A 25857-nucleotide genomic window follows, 5' to 3' on the forward strand; every position below is an offset into this window, starting at 1 on the left:
TTATCTCGTTCCCCAGGCAATATGTTGTTGTCATACTCTGTTACTGTAACTTTACACTTGACCTGCTGATTTTCTTACCCACTAAACTGCTAAATTGCTCATTGAAGATGTTATATTTTCATATGTTTCATGATTTGTTTTGTTTGATCATGGCAATTTTATCAGTGACTCTTTGGATAGAGGTTTATAGCTATCCCTCAAGAGTTGTACTTTTTGATGTACTTTGAATGCATGTTCTACTCCAAACTGACCTTGCAGTCTTCTCTCCACTTCCTACTGACTCAGCCTTTCTACCCCGTGAGAATTCAGTGCCCACGCTGCTTCAGAGAGAAGACGGACACGGCAGCCTGTGTTGGTTTGACCATATACTTGTGCGTACTTTGGTTTATCAATCACAAACAAATGATCTTCATCCATCCCCTTTCCAAAACAAAACTTTAATATAATATGATACTGTTGTGAAGCAAAAAACGATTAAAAGTGTTAGGCTGATCCTTGCCGGTAATGACTATGAGAATAAAGTACCTCTAAAAAAAAAAATGGGCTTGTAATAGAATTGTTCATCAATATGATGTTCTCGCAAAGCTAAAATGATTTGTTGAAATAAATTTTTTTTTACAAATTGACAATGGTGTAGTGTTTTCATATGGCCTGTGATACAAAACGCATATTGGTAGCCTATCTAGAACAGTCTAGCACTCATAAGCCCACCCAAACCAGGACCAGTTCATTCAGAACCAGGAATGTTGGTTTGGAAATTATTGGTTGTTACAGTATAGTCAATGAGCTGTCAGATTACCATTGACAAATTAGCAGGGCAGCCCACCAGTTACATAACGTTAGCTGCTGTGTTGTGCGACTGCGCTGTGATTTAGCTCCCTGAGGGCTTGGATCAATAGTCAGAATGGTCTAATACAGGACACCTATCATATAAAAGAGAAACCTAGGTGCAGCTCTCTCCAGTCTCGGTTTCCGTTAGGTCTAATCTCCTCAGTGTCAGTGAGAAAAGTTGGAGGAAGGATTCCTCCTGTGACCGCTTACTTCCAGGCCACTTCAGAGTTAAGTCAGAATGATAGAACAAAGCTAAAATGGTAGAGTGCCTGAGAGGGATGAGTAGAGAAACTGGGGCAAAGGCTTTTAGAGTGTGTGTGGAATCATGTGCACGTGTGAGAGGCCAGCATAAAAATGCACAAGGCAACGCTCCTGATCCATGTCCCCAAAATCCCTCCGTAATATTGGTGAAACTTGATGACTCAATTCTGCTGCCTGCATGGTCTCGAGGGCATGACTGTTATGTGATAAGTGCATTTGAATTTACTGGAAGTTCTTTATTCTAATTAGAAATGGATAAAGGCTTTCTGCAGTTTTTGAATTTGATTGGCTGAATGGCATTCCAATAGTGCGGATATTGGAATTGCGTAACAACACATTTCAAAATGCAACAACATGCAAAATCTTGCATTGCTAACAGCCAAAAGCCGAATGCACGTATGTCCGATTTTAGGTATTACAAGTAACGTGTTACTTAATCAGATTACTTTTTTCAAGAAACTAAAGTAATGCATTCATTTTTAAAATTACATAAAAATATCTGAGTTACTTTTTCAATTAGAAATGCCAGTTGTCATAGGTACAGTCATTTATTGATTGACAGCTTTCCTGTCCCCATGTTGAGAGAAATTTAGTGCAGAGAAATTGTGTTAACATACGCTGTGTAAACATGAAGGTATGCTGTTGTTTTAGACTAAATAGTTCTAGTTCTAGTTCTAGACTAAACAGATTCATTATTCCTCAGAATGAATAAAAACAGGGAAAAAAACACCCAGCCTGGGGCGTATTCATTTCACTTCTTATGTGTGAAAGGGCTTTTAAATTGGCCAAAAATATAAATTTTTATATTAAAAACAAACAAGGGCAGCCCAGGCCAGATAGGAAAAGGTAATGCATAAGTAAAGTAACTAAGTCATGCAATTAGTTATTAATTACTTTTTTTAGGGAGTAACACAATATTGTAATGCATTACTTTTAAAAGTAACTTTCCCTAACACTGTTGTATGTTTCTTGCCATACAGTCATTTTACTGAATCATTTGCAGTTATTTCACATATCAAAATAGTAATGATACAAATCAGGCAGAAAATAAAAAGACCACAGGATGATTTGCATATGTCTACAATTGCTTATTAACTTGTGAATGAGGCAATGGCCAGTTGCATAACAGTATAAAAAAAAGGTGTATCAAACTATGGAAACTCTTTTTTAATTGGAAGCTTAATTGTGCCCCAGAAGCAAGAAACACCCGTGCCACCACATCATTCGTGGTGTTATTCTGAATAACAGCATGACTGTGATTACCCTTCACCATGTGGTTATTTCCGAATCACAGCCATGATGATAATAAGACCAACAACAAATATCAGAAAGGGGTCATATGATGCGATTTCAAGTTTTTCTTTCTCTTTGGAGTGTTACAAGCTGTTCGTGAATAGATAAGATCCCTAAAGTTGCAAAGACTAAAGACTCAAACCCAAAGAGATATTCCATTTAAAAGTTCACGCCCTCCTAAAACACCTCGTTCTAACACGCCCCCACATGTCTATGTCACTGTGTGGGAACATTTGCATAACACCGCCCAAATGTTCATGCAAAGAAAGAAGGCGTAACTTTGATTCTTGCTGTAGTATTTCGCATGTCGTGGAGACGTTGTGTGTTTTGTTGTGAACGTGAAACTACTTTGTTTGGTCTTCCAAAAGTGGACACAACTAGAAATCAGTGGTTAAGTTGTATCTACAACACTGTTCCAGAACAGTTCAAACCATATATTTGTGTGTGTGCAATGCATTTTACGGAGGACTGTTTCCTGAACCTGGGAGAGTAGCCTACAATACCGGCTGTTCTTACTCACAGCCTGTAAATATGTTTTCATATTTAAAGAATTTACCACTGATGATTCAAATGCAAGTTTGAGCAGTGTAGAGTAGCGCTTGTTGTTTGTCATTTCTCAGATCACAAATGCAGACATGGTTTTATTTTTATGCGGCGCGATGCAACGCAATGCATAAAAAGACACTATAAGTCATTATGATCAGTATAAGTCATTATGCCTCATTTTTAATGGGTTTTATTGGTTTTGTCTTGTCCACTGGGACACGGCATCACAGTATGTTAAGGGGCGTAACATTTCCATCACATGCTTGAGGCATTCGGCCAATCACAAAGCACTGGATAGCTGGCAACTCAGAGCACACCTCGCTTTTCAGAACGATGAGCTTTGTAAAAAACTACGAGTTTCAGAAAATCAGGGCATAGAGGAGAAACAATAATGTACATTATATGGAAAATAATGTGTTTTTTGAAACTTAAACTGCATAAACACATTTCATTACACCAAATAAACAAAATAATGTTCTTTTTTAGCAACTATATATGACCTCTTTAATCAAGTTTTGAGTAATTATATATTTTACATAATTACATGTTCTTTGCATTGCAGAAATAGCTTAATCATTGTTATCTACTGATAACTTTTTATAGAAGCATTCATTCTCTGTGTTTTGAGGCACGTTTCATCTAACTCTCTCTGGAGTCATCAAATGTTGCCCAGCAACACTTATTCTTTAGATGTAAGGGAAGCATTACTGACAAACAAATGAACACTTTGTGAGCTCAGTATAGTGCTGTTGAAATTGACATAATATGTCAATCTGCACTGTATACAAATATCAGAAGACCTGTGGGTATAAAACAAGGATTATGCAAAAAGCTTTACATATAATATAGGTAGGTGTGGTTTATGTGCCTCCTCAAATCACCTGTGGCATGCAAATGTTCTTATTTAGTACCTGCACCTGTGAAGAGGTTGAGAGGCAACCCTGCTTTATGGTTTAATTTCAACAATTTACTGACAGAACCAGGACATAATGTTTGTACAAGAAAAGGTCAATTTAATATTTGCTCATTCTTGGAAAACACCAAAATCAGCATGAAAAAACACTGGGGACCTCTGGGGACTTGTGAAGAAAGAATGGGGACTGCGTGGGGAGAAAATTCTAGATAAGTGTCAGGCTTCGCAAAAACCATCAGAGCAACTGAACATCTCGTTTTAAGGTATTGTGAATGATTTCTCTACGGTATTACAGACAAATTTCTAAGATATATTATTAGTAAGTAAGATATTTCAGAGTGTGTTTTATGTCAATTCATCTAAAAAGCTGAAGATGTTTTTAGATATTTGGCATTTTTAAAATGTAGTTAATTTTTTCTTATTATTTGTGCATTTAATTATTAAATACATTTATCAGGCACTGTTTGAAAAAAAATTATGAAATACTATGAAATCCTGAAATGTTGCAGGAAACCGTTTTCTCTCTAGAAATATTTTTCCTGTTGGGGAAAACAAAAATGAGCTAATATTTTTTCCATCCCAGATTAGTGTGATTTGGTTGCTCGAGGGAAAATAAATGATCAGTGCTGTAAACAAGGCACTTCCATGTGAAGAGTAAATGTGGTCTTAAAGTACATGATGTAAATATCATGGGTGGTAAGATGCTGTGGACGTTGCCCAGTCAGTTGCACATAACAAGTCTCACGAGGCAAAACCATGGAGACGGAATTCTTCAGAGACTTCCTTCTAGTGGCAGAAGCCCTAGTATTTCCCTCGGAAAAAAAACAGCTTGGCTTTCTGAGATTTCTGACCACTCACTGAACTCATCTGTAATTCACAGAAATTTGATGGAATGTATCAAACATCCATTTACACAGCTTCATAATATATTGTTCCTCTCAATGTCTTTCATTCTCTTCCAGTCCATGGCACGCTCCAGATGCAATGGAAAGCTCCTATGTCTGTGTCTCTTGCCTTGTGTGATCGTAAGTCACTTGTTGGTGTACATCATGGTGTCCATTTTTGTAGCCATCTCCTACTCCCCTCCTCTACCACAGCTGCCCCTCCATTTCATTGCCACCGGAGCCTCTGCAAACTCGGGACCTCTTGCATCCCATCCAGTTCGGCCCTTCTGGAACCTCAGACTAGAGGACGGGGCACTGTGGAACCGCCTTCAACACATTTGGGATAGAGAGCACAACCCCATATTGAGAGGTAATGGCACAAGGTCCAAAGATCCAAGCCTTGATGCAATACATCTGCAAGACACGGGTAAAACTGGTGCCTGTAAACAAGACGCGGCTTGGGCGTCTCACCTGCATGACTTTAACACCCTTCCTGATCAAATGAAAGATTTTGTCCTGTCCATGCACTGCAGGCATTATGCTATCCTTGTGGACCAACCCAACCTGTGTGCTGGGCAGGAGTCTACAACACCGTTCCTTCTGATGGCAATCAAATCGCAAGTCGGGAACTTCGAGAACAGGCAGGCCATCCGAGAGACATGGGGAAGGAGCGGCTGGATCCAAGGGGACAGTGGAGGAAGAAGATGGTTAGTACGCACTGTCTTCTTGCTTGCGAGGCAGGACACAGAGACAGGGCCTCATCCAGACCTAAGCGCCTTATTGAAGCTGGAGAGCAGCACCCATAGTGACATCCTCCTGTGGGACTTCAAAGACACTTTCTTCAACCTCACCCTGAAGGATGTCCTTTTCTGGAACTGGCTTTCAAAGCACTGTTCTCATGTCCACTTCATTTTCAAGGGAGATGATGATGTGTTTGTTAGGACTAAGGCTCTACTGGACTACTTAAACCATGCTGAAGTACAAAAGACGCATGGAAATAAAACAAAAGAACGGGACAATTTTGTTGTGGGGGACGTTATTGCCAATGCCTGGCCCAATCGGCAACCTGATACTAAATATTACATACCCGAAAGCTTCTATAAAGGAACATATCCGGCCTACGCAGGAGGTGGAGGGGTGGTTTACACTGGTGCTTTGGCTTTACGTCTGCGGGAGGTCTCTCATTGGGTCAGCTTGTTTCCTATTGACGATGTTTACTTAGGAATGTGCCTTCACAGGCTCGGGGTGTCCCCCACTCATCATCCCGGTTTCCTTACCTTTGACCTTCCAGAAGACCTGCGGGAGAAGTCGTGTGCATATCATAATGTTCTCCTAGTCCATAAACGCACCCCGAAAGAAATGTTAACCCTGTGGAAGGAGCTACAGGTTCCTCCTCAGGAATGCTAGTGTACACTTGTTCATGAATTCAAATGAAGGTAAATGATGCCACGGGGACTTCAAAGTTATTTTCATATTCACCACAAGGTATTTTCATGCCAGTTGGTCATGTTTATTTGCATACAAGGCCCTAATTTTCTGTGATGTTGGGCTGTGCTCAGAGCTGTGAGATCAAATTGGAATGGCAAGACAGTAGACCAGCTACAATTAGCATACAACATGGCTGACCTCGTAAGATGGGGTTCTCGGTAGAATGGTTCTTGTTCTATGGGAATAAGCATGTGAAAGAATATCTAGAGGACAATTGTAGAGTCTCATGTTGTTGTTATTATTTTAAAGGATTTAGAAGTTTGTAGCCCAAACACCAGGAGTCATGTCATTAATGGAGTGAATCAAAAAATGTTCATCAACATAATTCAGCATTGTATTAAAAAAATCTATGCTACTGGTTCAAAAACAAGAGCTTTACTATTCTATCTGAAGCGTTTCAGAGAGTTTGTAGAACTTGGACTGTTATTTTTATGCGTTTTCTGCTCTGTTCGCTTAAAAATATGTCTAATTTTAAAAACTTATTGAAAAAAAACCATACAAGAAAACAGCATTAAACAATATATCAAGATTAAAAAGAACTTCTTGTAATGTGCTTCTCAGGAAAATGATCTGGATGCCTGAAAACCCCACAGACACTGTCATCTGGTTTAGGCCTTGTGGGTCTAATTATAGCCTGGTGTTGTTAGTGGCATAATCTGAATTACAACAACAAAACATTGTAATGGGAAATAATGAATGACAATAATGAACAATGGATGATTTATTTAATCATTTATCATACAGTTGATTTACATGACTTATTATTTAGATGTTCATTCATCTGTTTCATCCATTTTATGAACTCAGAGCTTTACGTTTGTTTCACTTATTTTTATATTTTCATTTGCATCTCTTGTTAGTGTGTTCAATATTAATAATGGGAATAGTTTCACTTATATTTTCACTTATTTCACTGTTTATGTTCAAAATTTATGTTAGTAATATTCATGCCAAATGAAGCTTGTATTTTCTTAATTATGTTATGTACAGTCAGATTTTGCAATTAAATCTGTTAATCAATATTACTTCAACTGCTGGTGTTTTTAATTTCTCCAAAGCAAACAATTATAAGGTTGTTTATATCTTAATATATAATAATTACTACACTTACAGTGTTTATATCATTTGTTTGAATTTCAAGTTTAATTGTACTAGGCCTACTCTGCATAGCCTCGGAATTATGGTGCAGCCCTTAGCAACCTTGTAAAACAAATGTTAAAAAAAAAAAAAATGGTAACAAGTTTTTTAGTTTTCATATCTCCTTTGGAACATATGTAGATTTTAGAAAAGGGCTGTATTTTTGTTTTGTATCTTTCTATGGAGTTTCTTCTCACTTCAACTTGCTCACTAGGAGTGTGAGGTACTATTTTCTGTAGAGTTATTTATTGCGATTTAAGAATAATAATTGTGAAGAGAAAAGTGCTATACAAAAATGTCTAAACTGAACTGTAAATGTTTCTCTCTTCACGTTCGTGCATCTAATATTTATAATATTTTACAATGACAATATAAACGCCAGTTATTAATTTTGCAAACCAAAACATTTAACATCATGGAATATAAAAGCCAGTTATTTATTACAACATTTATTACAACATAGTGTTACAAAAAAACGCTTCTTGACAGCATTGTTATACATTATAAATGAGTTTTATCAAAACTGCATAGAGATTAACGACCTCCAAATTAGTAGGTGGCGCTGCAACTCCATTTAACCCGGAAGTTATCAGTGCAGCACTGGAATGATCATACGGTTGTCTTGTTGCAGCAGTGATAGTTGTGATTGTTTAGTATTTAAATTTTTTTTCTGATCAAATAAATACAAAATAATGTCATAATAACGCACTAAGACACATATAGCACATTTAGACCGCAAACAGACTTGTACTGTTGATATTACGTAAATATTTACCGGTTCTCCATATAACAATAAAACAAATATAAGTCAGGTAGCACTAAGACACATATAGCACATTTAGACCGCAAACAGACCCGATATGGGTTCATCAAAGAAACACAAAGAGAAGGAGAAAGACCGGGATCCAGAGGACCGGCACCGTGAGCACAAGAAACACCGTCACAAGGATCGAGACAAGGAGAAGGACCGCGAGCGAGAGAAGAGAAAGAGATCCCGCTCCAGAGAGAGGGGCAGCCGGGGAGCAGAGAAGGACAGGAGCGGTAAAGCAGAGAGGAGCAATGCGGAGCCGCGAGTCAAAAAGGAGAAGCCTGATCTCGCTTTCGAGGACAACAGCGGTCAGTCATCCTGTCCACAAACTAGAACTCACTGTTCTGCGCCACTGTTATCAACATATACTTAAAAAGTTGAAAAAATATTAAAAAATTTTAAAAAACCTCAATGAAATACAACCAATCAATCTACATACGATACTTTAAAACAAAAAAAACTAATACTGCAGCAAATTAATCAAATAATCCAAAACCTGCATATCTAGACAGCATGACTTAAACCGTCTAGGTAGGCAGCTGATTGAGGTTTGAGACACAGCCTTTATCTTATTCTCATTTCTGACTAATGTTCACCAGGGTAGCCATACATCTCATTGTCCCACTGGAAGGAATCTCTATGGCTTTGATAGAAGACTTTGAGTTGGATGGTGCTCATGTTTGTCAATATCCTGTTTTGCAGAGCCAGGTCCCAAATCTGCCAGTGGTGATGCTTCACTCAGCATTGAGGAGACCAAGTATGATACATAAAAAAATAATTTTTTTTAACCAAAATGCAAATGCAATACATTTAAAAATAAACATATATACACTAAACGTTATTTTATTTTTATTTTTTGCAGTAAACTGAGGGCCAAGCTAGGTTTGAAACCCCATAATCACAAACAAACAAACAAAAGTAAGAATTCATAAAAAAAAATAAAAAACAATATATAATACATAACACTACCGTTCAAAAGTTTTCTTCAGTACTTCTGAAGGATCACGTGCCACTGAAGACTGGAGTAATGGCTGCTGAAAATTCAGTTTTGTGTCATAAGAATAAATTACATTTTAAAATATATAAAAATTTAAAGCAATTATTTGAAACTGCAATAATATTCCACTGTTTTTAATGTGTTTTTGATCAAATAAATGCAGCCTTATAAGCACAAGAGACGTCTTTCAAAGACATTAAAATGATCATACTGACCGCAAAGATTTGATTGTTATTGTACATGTTTAATTGCTTAAAAAAAACAAAGGAGGAGCCCCTCCTGGCCGAGACCATCAATCCTGTCCAATGATATTTCAGAGGCTGGAACTAAGGAGGAGCCCCTCCTGGCCGAGGCCATCAATCCTGTCCACATCAAACAACAAGCTGAGATGAGAGAGAAACTGGCTGCTCTCAAAGAGAAGCGTCTGCTCAATAAGAAACTGGGGTAGGACGTTTTAGCCACCTGCAAAAGATAACAGAACTTCTACTATTACAGTTCCATGTTAGTCAAACTGAACCAAACACTAAATCTTACTAATATCAGCCTGTCTGCCTTCTTTTAGGAAGGTGAAGGCACTTGGAGATGAGGAACCATGGCTGGACGACACGGCTGCCTGGGTGGAGAGGAACAACTAAATGACTGGCTTTATGTTTCGCTTGGCCTTTAGCAGTCTTTTTATTTTGTTTTCTGTGTAATTCCTTTCTCAACAGGCCATATTTTAAAAACAGCAGCTTCTTTTTTTTTTTTTTTCTGTGTACTTTTTTTCTCAACAGTAAGCTCCTAGAGGAAATGGATGAAGAGTTACTCATATCAGTCACAAAAACCACATTATGAAATTCAAACACAATCCAAACAATATTATATACAAATCCCCTAAAAACAAAATTACTCACATAGGACGATATAGAAAGATTTCTTACAGTAGGATAAAAAATAATAAAATAACAAAAAACAATTATGTAAAAATAAACATGGATATGAAAATAACAAAAAAATAAAAAAAAAAAAAAATAATTACAATATACACAATATAAAGGGTTTAAAATGTATACTATTTTTGATCAAATAGATTACAGATTATAAGTTAGCTCTATAGAAAATGTAGTTCAAAAACATTAAAAATAGTAATACGTAGTGTAACTTTTCACCTGTACTTTATAAAAAAATGTAACTGATTACATCAGCAAGGGTAAATTTCAATTGTGACAGTTATTTTAAAACATTTACAGTGGGCAGCTGTTAACTTTACAGTAGACTCAACAAATTACTGTCTTTCAAAATCATTTTCACTTGAAAAGGTTAAATGATTTAATATTAAAGCACAGTGGAAAAAAATTGACTTTACACTTCTTTTTAACTTTGAGATTAATAAGGAGGTTTCCTACAGGTTTAAAATCAAAATCAGATATATCTAGAATACTGTTTCTGAAATCAAATCGTTGCATAGTTAAGGCTTTGGCCATAACAATGCCTTGGAATAAAACAGTTCATCTTAAGAAATAAAGCATACATACAAACCTCAATAGGAAATGAAACATTTATTAAATAAGCATGTGTACGGTTGTTTACTAAATTCCTGCTTTATTGTACTATATTTTAGAGTATTTGATCAAATAAATGCAGCAATTTTGGATAATAAGAGATAAAAAAAATCTGTATGTGTGGGAAAATATTTTTGTATGGATCCTTGCAATCGTTAACATTTTTTTAAGAGCTAATTTTTCTAAATTAATTATATGTTGGCTGCTCTCAAAAACAAAACTCTCCTCAATCAAAAACAAGCGTATGCACAATCAGAAACCTGCAAAAGAACACAAAACAAAACGCATAAGATAAAAATAAAAAAACAAAACGTCTACAAACATAAATACATCTTTTGTAATCAGAAACTGGGGTAGGCAGTTTTTGCCTTCTGCAAAAGATCACAAAACAAAACGTCTACTATTGTAATTATATGTTAGTCAAACAAAATCTTATTAATGTCACCTACATACCTTATTTGTGTTTTCAGGAAGGTGAAGGTGCTTGGAGATGAAGAACCATGGCTGGACGACACAGCTGCCTGGGTGGAGAGGAGTCGCAAACTAGCCAAAGAGAAGGAGATGGCAGAGAAGAGGGTGAGGATAAAGAGGATAGACTGTTGTAGAGACAACCAAATGACTAGCTTTATGTTTGGCTTGGCATCTATTAGTCTTTTTATTTTGTTTTCTGTGCAATTCCTTTCGGCATCTATTAGTCTTTTTATTTTGTTTTCTGTGTAATTCCTTTCTCAACAGGCCAAGCTCCTAGAGGAGATGGATGAAGAGTTTGGTGTGAGCAATCTGGTCGAGCAGGAGTTTGCACAGGAAAGAAGGGTGTGTGAACTTACTGATGCTTTCTTGCTGTTCCCCAGTCATAATACTCCCCCCACCCCAAGACAATATTCACTCCAAAACAAAAATATTAATTCTGCTGTAATGCCAAAGTTACAAATTACTCATATACATATAATTTACACAAAGAACAACAAAGTTACAATAAATAAAAAAAAAAAAATAATAAAATAACTAAAAATATCTAAAAATTCTACATAATAACAAATAGTTATAGATAATTAAATTTAAGTTCCATACATTTTAATAAATGAATAAATGTTTTACTCAAAATTAGCAATTTCTAACCAATAATATATTTTAGAGGTTGGCATAACTACAAAATTGTATGCATTATAAAAATTTCCTTGACTTAAGATTTTATTAATGTACATGACTTTTAAAAACCCATTAAAAACACAATTTTAAAATGAGACTTACTAAAATAAGAAATATCTCAGGTTTAAGCTGTTTTAGCTTTTTTTTTTTTTAAGTTGTTAACCAAATACACAAAATCCGTTTTTTTCATAGACTGTTTTTCTATTTCTCCCTTTTTAAATAATTTTTAAAAAAACAATAAAAAAATACTAAAAAAAACTAAATAAAAAAACTCACATAATCATGTTACTAAATTAACATTTTTCTTCAGAAAAACTGATTAAAAATAGTGAGAGAAAATAGCTTTCATTATGTCAATTGTTTTTTAGATGTATGTGTTTCTTGGTAATGTATTACCTATTATCATAGGACTGCATGTCTGTGTATATGTTTATTTGATTGATCTGTTTTTACTGACCAGGACGCATATAGCTCAGGTGATCTCAAAGGGCTCAAGGTCCAACACAAGATGGAGTCTTTCAGAGAGGGGGAAACAGTTATCTTGACTATAGAAGACAAAGGTGAGCTAACATGATCACGCTGAATGTGGATAAATGTACTGTTGACACCACCTACACACACTCTCGTGGGCGTGCTCAAAGTTTCCCTGTGTGGGTGATTTTCACAGGCGTTCTGGAGGAGGAGGAGGACGTGCTGGTGAATGTGGGTCTGGTGGACAAAGAGAAAGCAGAGAAAAACGTGGAGCTAAAGAAGAAGAAGCCAGATTATAAACCTTATGAAGAAGACGAGAGTGTGGATGACATGGTCGTTGTAAGACTGCATCTGTAATTCCACCAGTTCAAGCCAAACATTTAAACCTCAAACACCCAAAAACACCACTAACAAATTAAAAAAACCAATTAAAAATACCGCTCTTCTATACCTTCATACACCTTGCATACATTCTTTGAATTCTTTCCAGTTCAAGCCAAAGTCTGTGCTGTCAAAGTACGATGAGGAGATCGAGGGGGAGAAGAAGAAGAGTTTCAGGCTCAGTGCTGGAGGTTTTGTGGGGGGTGAGAGAGAGCGGGAGCTGCAGGCCATCAGAGAGAACCTGCGCAGTCAGGCCCAGTCTCTGGACATGCCTGCTCTCACCCTCGCCAACGAATACTACACGCCACATGAGATGGTGAGAACAATCTGTTTAAGTGCACTGGGTTTCGAATTTGATTTCATTCTTGACTAACGTAAATTTTTTTAACATGCGGGACACTAGGTGGGCTTTAAGAAGACCAAATGCAAAGTCAGGAAAATCAGGAAGAAGGAGAAAATACTCAAGGCTCATGACCTCTTGGTGGATGAAATTCGAAGCACAGATTTCGGCTCCAGGTAAAGCCTTCACACATTTGCTGTTGAATACTCCAGCAACAGCAGTTACTTCAACCCAAAACCTGTTCTGGCACTCAGGTCTCGAGGTCGAGGTAGAAAGCAAGCAGATGAGGAGGAGCGGGCGGAGCATGGAGATGTTGCTAAGGAAACCAGCAGCAAGGCCAGTGATGTCCTCCAGCAGTCAGATGACATTAGAATGGCCGACATGGAGATTAGTGATGACGGTAAGAGAGAACTGTTTCATGTCTGAAGTTAAGACCTGTTTTTTATTTATTTATTTTTCTAATGGCATCTGCTCTTCCTTTGAAATTCAAATGAATTGCATCACTATTCTCTGCACCCACACTCTTTCTCCTTGTCTATCTCAGAGGACTTCACCCCTCCAGAGCCTACTGCATTGGAAGAGGATGAAGCTGAGCAGGAGCTCCAGAAACAGCTTGAGAAACAGAGGAAACTCAGACAAAAACAGATGCTCAAAGACTCAGGAGAAAAGGTCAGGACTTTCAATTCCTGAAGTGCTTCTTCAGAAATATATATATATATATATATATATATATATATATTCTGCTCTATGATATATTATATACCCTCTAGCCATCAACATTGTGTGAAATGTATTGAGTTGAAATATTCTGCTCTATGAATGTATGCTTTGTAAATGTATTGAGTTGAATTAAAAAGTCTTACAGAATTACTGTATATTGTGTGTGTGTGTGTGTATTATACATACATACATACATACACACACACACTTTGTGACCCTGGACCACAAAACCAGTCTTAAGTCGATGGGATATATTTGTAGCAATAGCCAAAAATACATTGTATGGGTCAAAATTATAGATTTCTCTTTTATGCAAAAAATCATTAGGATATTAAGTAAGAATAAGGTTCCATGTAAATTTCCTAACGTAAATATATCAAAACATAATTTTTAATTAGTAAAATGCATTGCTAAGAACTTCATTTGGACAACTTTAAAGGCAATTTTCTCATTATTAATTTTTTTGTACCCTCAAATTCCAGCTTTTTAAATATTGTCCTATCATAACAAACCATACATCAATGGAAAGCATAATTATTCAGCTTTCGGATGATGTAAAAATCTCAATTTGGAAAAATTGACACTAATACCTTCACATAGGTACATATACCTTTACATTTAGTCATTTAGCAGACGCTTTTATCCAAAGTGACTTACAAATGAAGACAATGGAAGCAATCAAAATCAACAAGAGAGCAAAGATATGCAAACGCTATAACAAGTCTCAGTTAGCTTAAAGGGATACTCCACCTCAAAATGAAAATTTTGTCATTAATCACTTTACCCCCATGTCGTTCCAAACCCGTAAAAGCTACATTCGTCTTCGGAACACAATTTAAGATATTTTGGATGAAATCCAGGAGGCCTGTGACTGTCCCATAGACTGCCATGTAAAATGGCTTCTAAAAGAATACAGTCCATTTATAAAATATGCTTAAAAAACTGCTCTTCTACTCCTGTTAGGATGAGTTCAAATAGGACTAAGCAATGACCTTGAAATGTAGGAAATTAAGTAAAATAGGAATAAGTTAAATGTAACAAATGCTACTTTAAATATTTAAAAGGTTTTTTTTAAATATGTTTTAATCCTATGTTCAATAATACTTATTTTTATTAAATTACAAATAGTAATGTTTATTCACCTGTTTCTTTTGTATCTTTCCTTGCATTGGTGTTTTTCAGGTGGCTGAGCACATTAATCAGTTGGTGAAGACAGAAGATGATGACAACGACCCAGACAAAAAGAACAACATTGTCTTTAATGCAACCTCTGAATTTTGCCGCACTCTTGGAGACATCCCCACCTACGGACTGTCAGGAAACCGAGAGGACCAAGAAGATATTATGGTATGCAGCATCCCAACCCTATTCTGTTATAGTTCTCAACGACCTCCTCTACTATTCTGGATGAACTGAGGTCTCGCTGCTGCACTACACTCGAGATATATAGTTTCACTTGCGGATATTAAATGTGTCTGTTTTGTTTGGGTCATACAGGATTTTGAAAAGGATGATGAGAAAGAAGGAGGCGGACACTCAGACTCTGATATGGATGACAACGTGGGCTGGAGCACCGTCAACCTGGATGAAGAGAAAACCCAGGCAGATGTGAGTCTTCTGCTCTCCTCACTGACAGCAGTTCAGCTGGACTGTGAAACCGTCACGTCAACATGATTTTTCTGTTTTTCTGTTATAGTTCTCAACGGCCTCCACTACTATTCTGGATGAAGAGCCCATTGTGAACTCTGGTCTCGCTGCCGCTCTACTTCTGTGCAAAAACAAAGGTGAGACATCAACCAAATCTGATTTTGAACTGAATAGAATAAGCAATAATATCTAATTTATAAAAAAAACATTAACTTAACTCTTTCAGGACTGCTGGACACACAGATGCTGAAGGTGGCTCGTGTAAAAGCCCCAAAAGGAGCTCTGCCAAACGATAACTACGCCATCGAAGACAAGATGTAAGTAGCTGTAGCAAAACTTTCTCCAGTGGTTGTTTCCTATTTTTTTTTAATCTAAGATGTTCCCATTTCCTTTTCTTTCCACCCCAGGAATATTGATGACAAGTACAGCAGGAGGGAGGAATACAGAGGCTTCACTCAGGATTTCAAAGAAAAGGATAACTACAAGCCAGATATCAAGATCGAGTACGTTGATGAGTCTGGTCGCAAGCTCACCCCTAAAGAGGTCCGTGCGCATGTGGTTCTCAACCAGTCACATCATTAAATAAATCACTACTTCCTCCTAAAATGTGTATATGAGTGCTCAGCCTCATTTGTCGTCCTCCAGGCTTTCAGACAGCTGTCCCATCGTTTCCATGGGAAGGGCTCTGGCAAGATGAAGACTGAGCGGAGGATGAAAAAGCTTGAGGAAGAAGCGGTATGGTTTTTTTTTATTTCCAAGCATATTTAACATGAAGCACTATTAACTGGCACATTAAAATCATAAAGTCTTAATCGTTGTTTGTTTTCCTGCAGCTGCTGAAGAAGATGAGCAGCAGTGACACTCCTCTGGGCACCGTTGCTCTTCTGCAGGAAAAGCAGAAGTCCCAGAAAACTCCTTACATTGTGCTGAGTGGCAGTGGGAAGAGCATGAATGCGTAAGGATTTATTCATGATTTCCATTTCAGCTATTATGCTCGATCTACATTCTCTTTGTTAATTGCTTTCTTATCTTCTTTTCGCAGGAATACCATTACAAAATAAATCTGGATACTGGAACCAAACAACTGGCCTTTCACACAAAATCTACACATTTTAGCCATCTTTTAAGAATGAACAAGCGCAACCGTTATTATTTTGTGTGTAAATTCACACCCCTTGATTTTATTTCTTGATTCATAGAATCTTCTGTAGAACACTTTATTCTTTGTGTGTGTTTTTTTTCTCATTAAAAACTGTTGCGATGAAGCTGGTCTGATGTTATTGATTTATGTATTATTACAAGCATTTGTGTTTGTTTTCTAGATGTTAGTACTGATTACACAAGACAATAGGAATATGCTTAAAAGATGTATTAGACATTAGGTACATTCAGGAGTTCTTTAGCTGTCGTTTGCTCTACTGATTTTCACTTAAGTTCCAGTATCACTATGGTTTTACATGCTGCATTGCCATCTAACATTGATCAGAATCTCTTCTGAGTTTTACACAATTTACTCTGATACTAGTGAGTTTTAGACAGCGGTTATTTCAACATGGCAAAACACATTTGAGGGGATGTGAAGTGCACCATGTATAATTAAAACACTTTTTATGGAAAACTACGAATAAAGTCTTAATCGCATGTGAGTGCACACCATTCAGATGAACAAAATTAATTTCTTAATGTGCAAAACTTTATTAAATAAGTCTAAAACTACAATGCACTATTAGTAGGTATATTAATATACAATTTAATAAAATGGAAACAATCTGTGAAGGGAACAACAAAGAGTGCCAAACACACTCTGACAGTCATATTATTATAAAAAAATGCACATAACATAATAAAGACATTAAAAATAGTGAATTTAGACACATTTGTGAGAGTGCAAACTATCCTTAATTCATCAACGTTTCTAGAATATGTGGAAATACAGCACATCCATGTGAGCAAATGCAACTATAATATAAGCATTCACACCAGTAGACACTAATGCTCTATTTATTGTAATCACACCAGTAGACACTAATGCTCTATTTATTGTAAGTGTGTGTGCAGTCTTGTTCTCAGCTACTTTAAACGCTCACGCTTTTTACTGACTTTTGATTTTTTATTGTTTATCAGCTCTAAAAAAAAAAAAAGTTCTGAAAGTGATTCCAATGATATTGTTTCTCTATATCATTATCGTTACAGTTGTGCTATGAACATCCATGTTCTCATAGAATAATTATGACTATAGATCGTCGAAATTGGTGTAAATAGGCCTTAACACTGTAACCTCAGAAAGCAGAGGTTTGAGTGCACAGCCCAATATTAAATCTAAAAAAAAGACTTTACCTCATTAACACATTATTAAGTAAACTACAATAAAACAATTCTTGTTGGTTGATGACAACTGGAAAATATTGTTATTATAAAGATGCATTATGACCAAGTGTATGTAAGTGAGAAATTTTATTCAAATGCACATTGTTAGTGTTGTATTTTGTTTTGGTTATCAGCACCAAGGCACTCTCGATGCCACTTGGTCCAGAACAGCTATAATTTCTTTCCCTTGGAGCAAATATGATGTTGGGTCAAGAGGTGCATTGACCTCACACTCCCAACCGCTCAACACAGGCAGAGTCAAAGGTTCAGGGAGCGCTTTTACATCAGCACGGTGCCTTCTGTTCTGAGGATGGTGCTTAGGATTCTCTGGAAGTGATCTGAACTTTATTCCAAGTGTATCTGGGTCTCCGCCATATGGCCTCGGTGTTGATCCATCTAGAGGAAATGCGGAAAATGTAAAACCAGGAATGCAAATTGTGAAAACATAGTCTGGAACCAATTTCTTACCAAAACTCCAGCGTGTTCTGTTGGGATGTTGTAAAACTTTCAGCGCATCCTCGTTCCTGTGATATGTCTCACTTTCAGCAGAGAAGAACTGATAATTATGCTGCTTATAATTATAAACCTGGAAGAAGAAATGAGTCCAGTTACTTCATGCCAACTTATTGTATTTCCAATGTATTTTCAGGGCTTGTTCAACATAAAATACTCTTTGAATATTTAATTTTTAAGTCAATATGGAATTTTATCATATATATAGTTAGACATTTTAGACACAGTATTGCTAGTTCTATCATGACAACTCTCTGAGAGTTTGGCATGGTAAAGTATATGACAAGGTTAATGTGTTTGGTCTCATAGATCTGCTACGCTGACGCTGCTGCTGCAGCAGCAGAGCAAGAACAGAGATTTGCTACTTCCAATACATCCACAACATTCTACTGTGAGCATGTAAGAAATACTGCTGCTCAAAAAACATAAAATAAAAAAACCACAATGCATCAGCATACAGGAAATCACCCCGTAGAGGATCTATACAGGTGGAGCTGGGGAAGTTGGAGGGTTTCTAAAGCGCGCTGCAACTGCTACTTTGAATGTTGAGCAGCAAGCTCATTGGTTGATAATACAAAAAGAACCAATCAGCTGTGCCATGTAATAAAGATGTCATTATGTCAGATTGAGTTAGACCTATCGGACTGTGCCATCTAGAGTTTCATGACAGAACTTTGGATTTATTTTGTACAGTTTGGGAAATAGTTCCATAAAGTCTATGCAGAATCAATATACAGTACAATAGGCAAATTAAATTGGAGGAGCAGAAATAACTGTAATATAAAGATATTTTGTATGCACATGTGCACAGTACCTTTGAATTTCTGTTCACGAGATCTAGGCTCTCATTCCACTGCTGTGTTGATATCAGGTCAGTATCGTTGTTCCTAAAACAAAATAAACATAGTGTTTGTTAAATGTTTTGCAAAATGCATAAAGAAGCATTACTGTAAAATAGGAAATAACCTTTCTTATTAGACACACCTGTTCTTTAGAAAAAAACGACTGACACTTCGTTGGGTATGTGTAAGTCTCTTTTCAGGCAGAAAGACTGTTCCCTCTGAATTTTGCAACTGAGGGTCCAGTTTTTGATGTGGACTATTGAATGATGATCTACACATATTTAGTTCGGTGCTGTCCTCTGTCTCCTCTAAAACGGGAGTTAGCAAGAAGTCCTCTCCGTGCATTGGAATGTATGGAGCCAGACTGTCCAAGTCTAACTCGCACAGATCCTACAGTAAAGCACAGCACACAGGAAGGTTTTTCATAAATATGTATGGGTGAATACGTGTTACTGACCAACTGTTTTCAAAATCGGTAATAATAATAAATGGATCTTGAGCACTAAATCAGCATATTAGAAAGGATCGTGACACTAAAGACTGGATTAATAGCTGATGAAAATTCAGCTTCGCCATCACAGAAATAAATGACATTTTATATATAAAATTATAAACAAGTATTCAAAAAGGAAAAGTTATTTTACGTTGAAATAATATTTTACAATATTACAACCCAACAAATAAGAACAGTAGTGTAAATATGTTTGGTCTATGAGTACAGCAAATTTTTGAACAGCAGCATAAATATGTTTGGTCTATGAGTACAGTAATAATTCAGTCCCATGGTATATATCAAAGTACTATGGCATTAACACCGGATACCACAGTAAATTTTGAGAGGGAACTCACACAATTGAAATTGCAGCAATCTTCTGTGTTATGTGTGATCTTTGTACAGTCATGAACTTCCTGTATGTCACTTTCTGAGCAAAAACAAAATACATTATTATAGTTTTAATATTTGAAACATCATATCCTGTCATATTTTCACATGTTAATTTTACCTCTTTGGTTTAAAGCTGTTGAAGGACTATTGTGCTCATCTGATTTGGTTTTGTCTAGCTGGGCTGTGGGCAGTGGAAAAGCGGCAGGCTGGGATTCTGTGAGAAGGGAGTCACGTGGTTTCAGAAGTTTTTCAGTCTGCTTCAGCAAATATGTCAAATCGGGCTGCTCCACTCCACTACAATGGTACAAAGTGAACAAATTTGAAAAAATTCAAAACTTCCTTGAAAATGAGCCCTTGACCTTGGCATTGCAAGTGCTAAATTTCTAACCTAAGAATGTAATTGATGCAGACGACACTCTCGGGCACACCAGTACGACTGTTGCAAACCAATGACGCGTCTGTCTCTGCCCACACATAGCCACCATGTCTGTGCAGCAGCCGATATTTACCAGTCGACACCTGACCCTTGGAAAGCACTGTACCATAAAATAAAAACAAAAAAGTTTGACTTCATAAGATTTGCAATATCTTTCAAATAACAAGGTCATATAGGTTTTTTTTTTAAACACATAAGCCATAATAAAACACGTTACTTAAGAAAAGAAAACAGATGACAAGATATCCCTCTTACAGTAAACGTGTGCCTTGCGGATTTTCTGGCAGTCAGATGGGTGACAGTACTGGTACACGGACTGGCCCAACAGCTCTGTGTCACAAAAGCCAGTCAACTTCACAACCCTGAGCCAAAAAATAGCTTCAAATATAAAGACGGCCCAAAGAGGGTGAAAACATTTAGCTTTTTGCACTTGTAAGCAGCATATATAAGCTCATACCTTGAGTGGCAGTAGGTGAACTTCATGTCTGGGCTGTGTACGCTCATAAACGTACTTGTATTCAGCGCTGCATTCAGTTCACTGACCTCCTGCATGGGCAGAACCCTGCACTGAAGAACTAAACAACTGGATCCAGGTGTGGCAGATGACTTTTTCTTTCCAGTACACTGAATAATCCAGACAGCGAAAGCAAAGATGTGAAAACAATGACGATTGTGTGCTCTTTTGTGAATAATGGAAAGACAACAATAGATTCTTACTTTCCAAGGAGTCAGCTTCTGGTTCATCACACTTTTAATTCGGAGGAACACTTCACATTCTTGCTGTCCTCGGAATACTCAAAAATTCAAAACAGAAAACAAAAATACACAAAAATAAGCAACTTCCGAATCTTTTCAGCAAGAGGTGCTCACCGATCAGTCTCGTGAGAATGTCTTTGACCTCCATCTGATCACATGGATGCAAGAACTCAAACAAACTCCTTCCGATCAAATCCATCTGGAAGGGAAACATCTGAGATTATCTAAAATTGCCAGTAAAGTGATTCCAAGTACATGCAATTGACTTGGTTTTAGTGTCATCACCTGGTTTATTCCAGTGTGTGTGGTTACGCCCTTAGTGGTGAAGATGACCTTGCCATTCAAAGACAACAAAACCACAAACCCTCCGAGGGCAGAATCTAGCAACTCCCTCTCATGAGACTCATGAGATACTCCTACAATCACAACGGCCTTTAGAAAACTTGCTTTCTTTGAACCCCTTTTCTACTTTTAACCCCTTTTCTTTCTACCTGGTGAAGGAGGAGAGGACTGTGTCATCATGGACAGTGCACAGGAGTCTAAGGTGTTCATAAGATCCCTCAGGTGCAGGTAAGCGACTGTGAGACGTATGACTGACGCTTTGTCACGCTGGCCATCCATACTCGGGTCCAGAGGCAGAAGAGCAGTTAACTCCTTGAACAGCTGACTCTCTTTCCTCCTTCTGCTTCGTGCCGCCAACCGGGAATGTGCTTTTCTCCATTCTGTGCAGACCCTGTATTTAAAGTTAGAGAATTTGAATAACCAGAAAACATAAACATTTTAAATTAAGTTGTTTTGCTGTATCAGTTCTTTGCTATATCTTTCAGCATGGCAGACTCAGAATGCATCTAGTGCATTTTGTATAACAACATTTGCATTTAAATGTTTCACGGACTAGGTTTAGTTTTTACCATAAGCATGCAAACATTTTAAATGACATTGTTTTGGTTGTATGAGCATGCTGCCATTGGCCTGACTCTCTACTAGAGTCATTCAGAGAACAGAACATTCTAAAGCCACTATGTACCCTGAAGACAGAGAGCAGCACCAGTACTGATGGAAAAAGAGACGTCATGACTGCGTCACTTTGTCTTATCACTACCAAGCCTTGGTGCCTGCAGTTTCTGATACAATGTCATGTCTTCTGAGAATACATTCCCACGTGCATTTAAATGCTTTTTACATTCACTTTTTTAAATCTCCTTTTTTTTCAACAACAATAAAAAATAAACAAAAAAAGGAAAAACTTTTTGTTTGTTTGTTTTTAGATAAATATAATATTTTTATATTTTATTCAATTCGTTTTATTTTATTGCAAATGCCCATTGTACTGAAAACATAAGAATAATACTAAAAAAATATTCTGAAAAATTAACTTTCAGCAAATATCTAGCAAAATGCAAATTACTCTCCACATTCCCTTCTTTATAGTAACTTCATTCAAATGCCCATTTTGCTGTTTGAGTATTATCTGAATATTTTACACACTAAAAAAAGGACACCAATATACAAAATTCAAAATAAAATATTTATTCCAATAAATTTTAACCAAAAACGCCTACCTACCAAAATCATAAACCATTGTCGTCTACCGATTAAAATCAGACAAATTAGTTAAAAATGAATCAGGTTATTTCTTAAGAAAATACCATCACTACCCAGCAAAAAAAGTTATTCATTAAAAATACACCTTCACTATAATAAAAAAAATATTTCAAATCATTCATTGTAAATGCAGCTTCAATGGAATCAGCAATGAATGATATTTCAAACAATGACTTATTCATTCAGTTATTTGCTATATCTTTCCACACAGCAGACTCAGGATGCATAATGTGTCTACTCACAATATTTATTAAAATTCAATAAAGTCATGGTCTAACCTACTATATTCAAATATTTATAAAAAAAACACAAAATAACTTTCTAACATTCCATTTATGCAAAATATATGTCAAAATCTCTTTATAACTTTTGCATAGTCCATTTTTGCAACTGGCTGATTTGCTCAATGATCATTAACTCAACCAGAAAATCCGTAACTATATATAATTATTTTAAAATACCCATTTCCTTCCCAGTTTAAGCATTTTATGCTTTTCCTCTAATTAAGCATTTTATGTACCCATTTTTCTTCAGTTTAAAATTTTTATGCTTTTTTCTAATTAAAATTTAAAATGAATTTAGTATTTTATATATTTTGTTTTGTCCCCAAATGCATTCAGCAGCATAGTTCTAATGATCACTGTAAATGCAGCTTCAAAAAAATCAGCAATGAATGAATTTTTATATCTACATTCACTATTTGTTTTGTACAAATATTTATATTTGTTTATTCACTATTTGTTTTGTACAAATATTTATATTTGTTTTGTATTTCCATGTGACTATCATTAACTAGGTTTAGTTTTTACTCACCTCCTTTTCTTCTGCTCAATGAATATATGCTTTCTTCTAGCTTTTCCATGACACTCTTCACTCAGCTGATCCCTAACCGTTTCCAAATGCTTTAAAGTCATTTTAAAATGTAAGATGACTCAAATCGATCATGTGCTCATGTCAGGCATGTTACCAGGGGGTCATGTTCAAAAAACGAGCAACAGACATACTCACAGATAACTGGATAACTGTATCTCTGGGCATGTTCATGTTTATAACCACTTTCTCTGTAGAGGCCTTTAGACCCTCCCCTCATGTTCCATGTGACAGTTGGCCATTAATCACCAATATTTTTACATCTGTCAAAACAAGATGGTCTTTCACTTTTCTAAGAACTCAGATCTTGTAGATAAACATTTGGTTTTGAAAAATAACCGCCACTTGTGATTCCAGGAAGACTACTACCAGTTTAAAAAAGATTGTGCATTCTACATGAATTTACAGCAATTTGAAAAGTATCATAAATAAAAATCACATTGTCTTTACTACACACCAACATAAAAATAAATCAAGATAAAGACATAATTGCCACTATCATACAAATACAGATAGTGTCAAGAGGTTGTTGCACTGGCTACAGACCAAAACACAATTACACAATCCAGAAATTCAAACAAAGCACAAAAATAACTGTAGTAGATATTAAAACATATAGAAAAAACTGAAATAATCTCTTAACATTCTTAAAAACATACCTAAATACAAACAACAAAAAAAACACAACACACAACTAGTAAAAACTAAGAAATAAAAGAACAGCTGAAGCAAAGAGTAAGTACTTTTTACACCCAAATCAAATGACAAAACTAACAAATCTGTTGCCTCAAAATGCTTGAAACATTACCTTAAAGTTACCCATTCCCCACACGGATCGCTGAAAAGAATGTTTGCGTCTGGGCTTGTAATAGTAGTCCATTGTTCAATGCCCAAACATATCTAAAAGGATACATTACATACTGTAGGTGGTATCACTGCAGAGGAGATCTTCATTTTCAAGTCGGTCCCACTTCACGTTATCTCTGAAATGCAGATACACACAGATCCATTTTTGGTCAAAGCAAATATTGGGTGGCATGGAACCAAAGTGGAATCACGGTCATCTGTAAAGAAATTCCAATCTAATGTAAAAAACTAAAAGGAATAATTTGTGCAAAACGGTGTCTGAATTGTTCTATTCTCCTTCTCCTCTTAAAGAGAATGAACACAGGCAATAGATGATGTGCCGTCCTCAGTGATCTGTTGCATCTATGTGATTTATTGACATTTGCTTTCTGTGATTGGCTTGCTCTAAACCACATCTTTGTCAGTTGAGATAACACACACTGGTCAGACTATTTATTAAATATATATGTATGTAAAGTCTACAAAATAATTTGTTTTGTTTTTTACACAACACCACCATCTAAATCGATATTTTTTTCACTCTTTAATCTGCTTATATTCATGTTGAAGACATCTACATTATCTCAATAAACAGAAATATTTTTTACTATCGAAATACAATAATACTAGATTACATTTTAGTAAAAGTTGTGCATTTGGCATTACGCCTCACAAAGAATCAGCCAACAAAGAAAAGAGAGAAGCTGAAGCCAGTGTAATGCATAATGCAGCCAATGATGGTTCCTCAGAAGGTGCTTGACCCATTCAGACCCCCGAACAAGAGCTTACTATCTTCTCATCTGGCGCCACTTGGATCATCTTGATTCTCTGACTCCACATTGATTACTGTTCCCACCCTTCAGCAGTGTGCCAGTCTCCCACGACTGGAATAAACACTGAGCTGATTTTAATGTTTGGGGATTATGCTGTTTTTATGATAAAATACTATTAATATAAAACAATAAAAAAATAATTCAAAATGATTCCTAGTAATGTAATAATTATCAACCACTAGTAAAAATTTCTACTATCATAAAATAAATTTAAATATTATTTACTTGCTGCATTGTAGTGAAGTAGTTTTCAAGGTTTAAAAGATAAAATGACTGATTGATTTATTTTTTAATATACTAAATCATTAAAACAATACATTTAAACTCCAATTTCACCTTCATTATATCACACCTAAATTATTTCACACCTAAATGTATGCTTGGCCAGCTATTCTCATCTGCCAGTGTGACTGTCAGAAATCCACCACGAATAAAGATCCTGGGTGGTCGAGATGCTGTTCAGACCATCCAGATAGACAATTTCCTGTTGACAGAA

General features: G+C 36.3%; 3 protein-coding genes across 3 annotated transcripts; 2 read left to right on the forward strand and 1 right to left on the reverse strand.

The window, feature by feature from the left end:
- Positions 1-3439: 3439 nt before the first annotated feature.
- On the forward strand, positions 3440-6661 carry LOC109056641 (N-acetyllactosaminide beta-1,3-N-acetylglucosaminyltransferase 2). The gene is made up of 2 exons (XM_019073833.2): positions 3440-4107; positions 4807-6661. The coding sequence occupies exon 2, from the start codon at positions 4810-4812 to the stop codon at positions 6133-6135; it is 1326 nt and encodes a 441-aa protein (XP_018929378.2). The 5' UTR covers positions 3440-4107; positions 4807-4809; the 3' UTR covers positions 6136-6661.
- Positions 6662-8165: 1504 nt separating this feature from the next.
- sart1 (spliceosome associated factor 1, recruiter of U4/U6.U5 tri-snRNP) lies at positions 8166-16672 on the forward strand. The gene is made up of 20 exons (XM_042710947.1): positions 8166-8469; positions 8864-8918; positions 9024-9079; positions 9476-9602; positions 11170-11275; positions 11435-11512; positions 12309-12408; positions 12516-12658; positions 12810-13016; positions 13104-13216; positions 13295-13440; positions 13585-13709; positions 14943-15107; positions 15258-15368; positions 15457-15544; positions 15634-15724; positions 15815-15950; positions 16053-16142; positions 16241-16362; positions 16450-16672. The coding sequence occupies exons 1-20, from the start codon at positions 8214-8216 to the stop codon at positions 16466-16468; spliced, it is 2334 nt and encodes a 777-aa protein (XP_042566881.1). The 5' UTR covers positions 8166-8213; the 3' UTR covers positions 16469-16672.
- Positions 16673-17842: 1170 nt separating this feature from the next.
- hif1al2 (hypoxia inducible factor 1 subunit alpha, like 2) lies at positions 17843-24630 on the reverse strand. Its single transcript, XM_019073832.2, has 15 exons — positions 24491-24630; positions 23626-23945; positions 21699-21940; positions 21493-21623; positions 21322-21406; positions 21169-21245; positions 20909-21084; positions 20707-20813; positions 20404-20551; positions 20134-20309; positions 19979-20052; positions 19272-19519; positions 19102-19174; positions 18243-18360; positions 17843-18170 (listed from the first exon to the last, which is right to left on the reverse strand). The coding sequence occupies exons 2-15, from the start codon at positions 23724-23726 to the stop codon at positions 17905-17907; spliced, it is 2022 nt and encodes a 673-aa protein (XP_018929377.2). The 5' UTR covers positions 23727-23945; positions 24491-24630; the 3' UTR covers positions 17843-17904.
- Between the last annotated feature and the right edge of the window lie 1227 nt (positions 24631-25857).

The sequence above is a fragment of the Cyprinus carpio genome, chromosome A21 (assembly GCF_018340385.1).
Source record: "Cyprinus carpio isolate SPL01 chromosome A21, ASM1834038v1, whole genome shotgun sequence".
Lineage (NCBI taxonomy): Eukaryota > Metazoa > Chordata > Actinopteri > Cypriniformes > Cyprinidae > Cyprinus > Cyprinus carpio.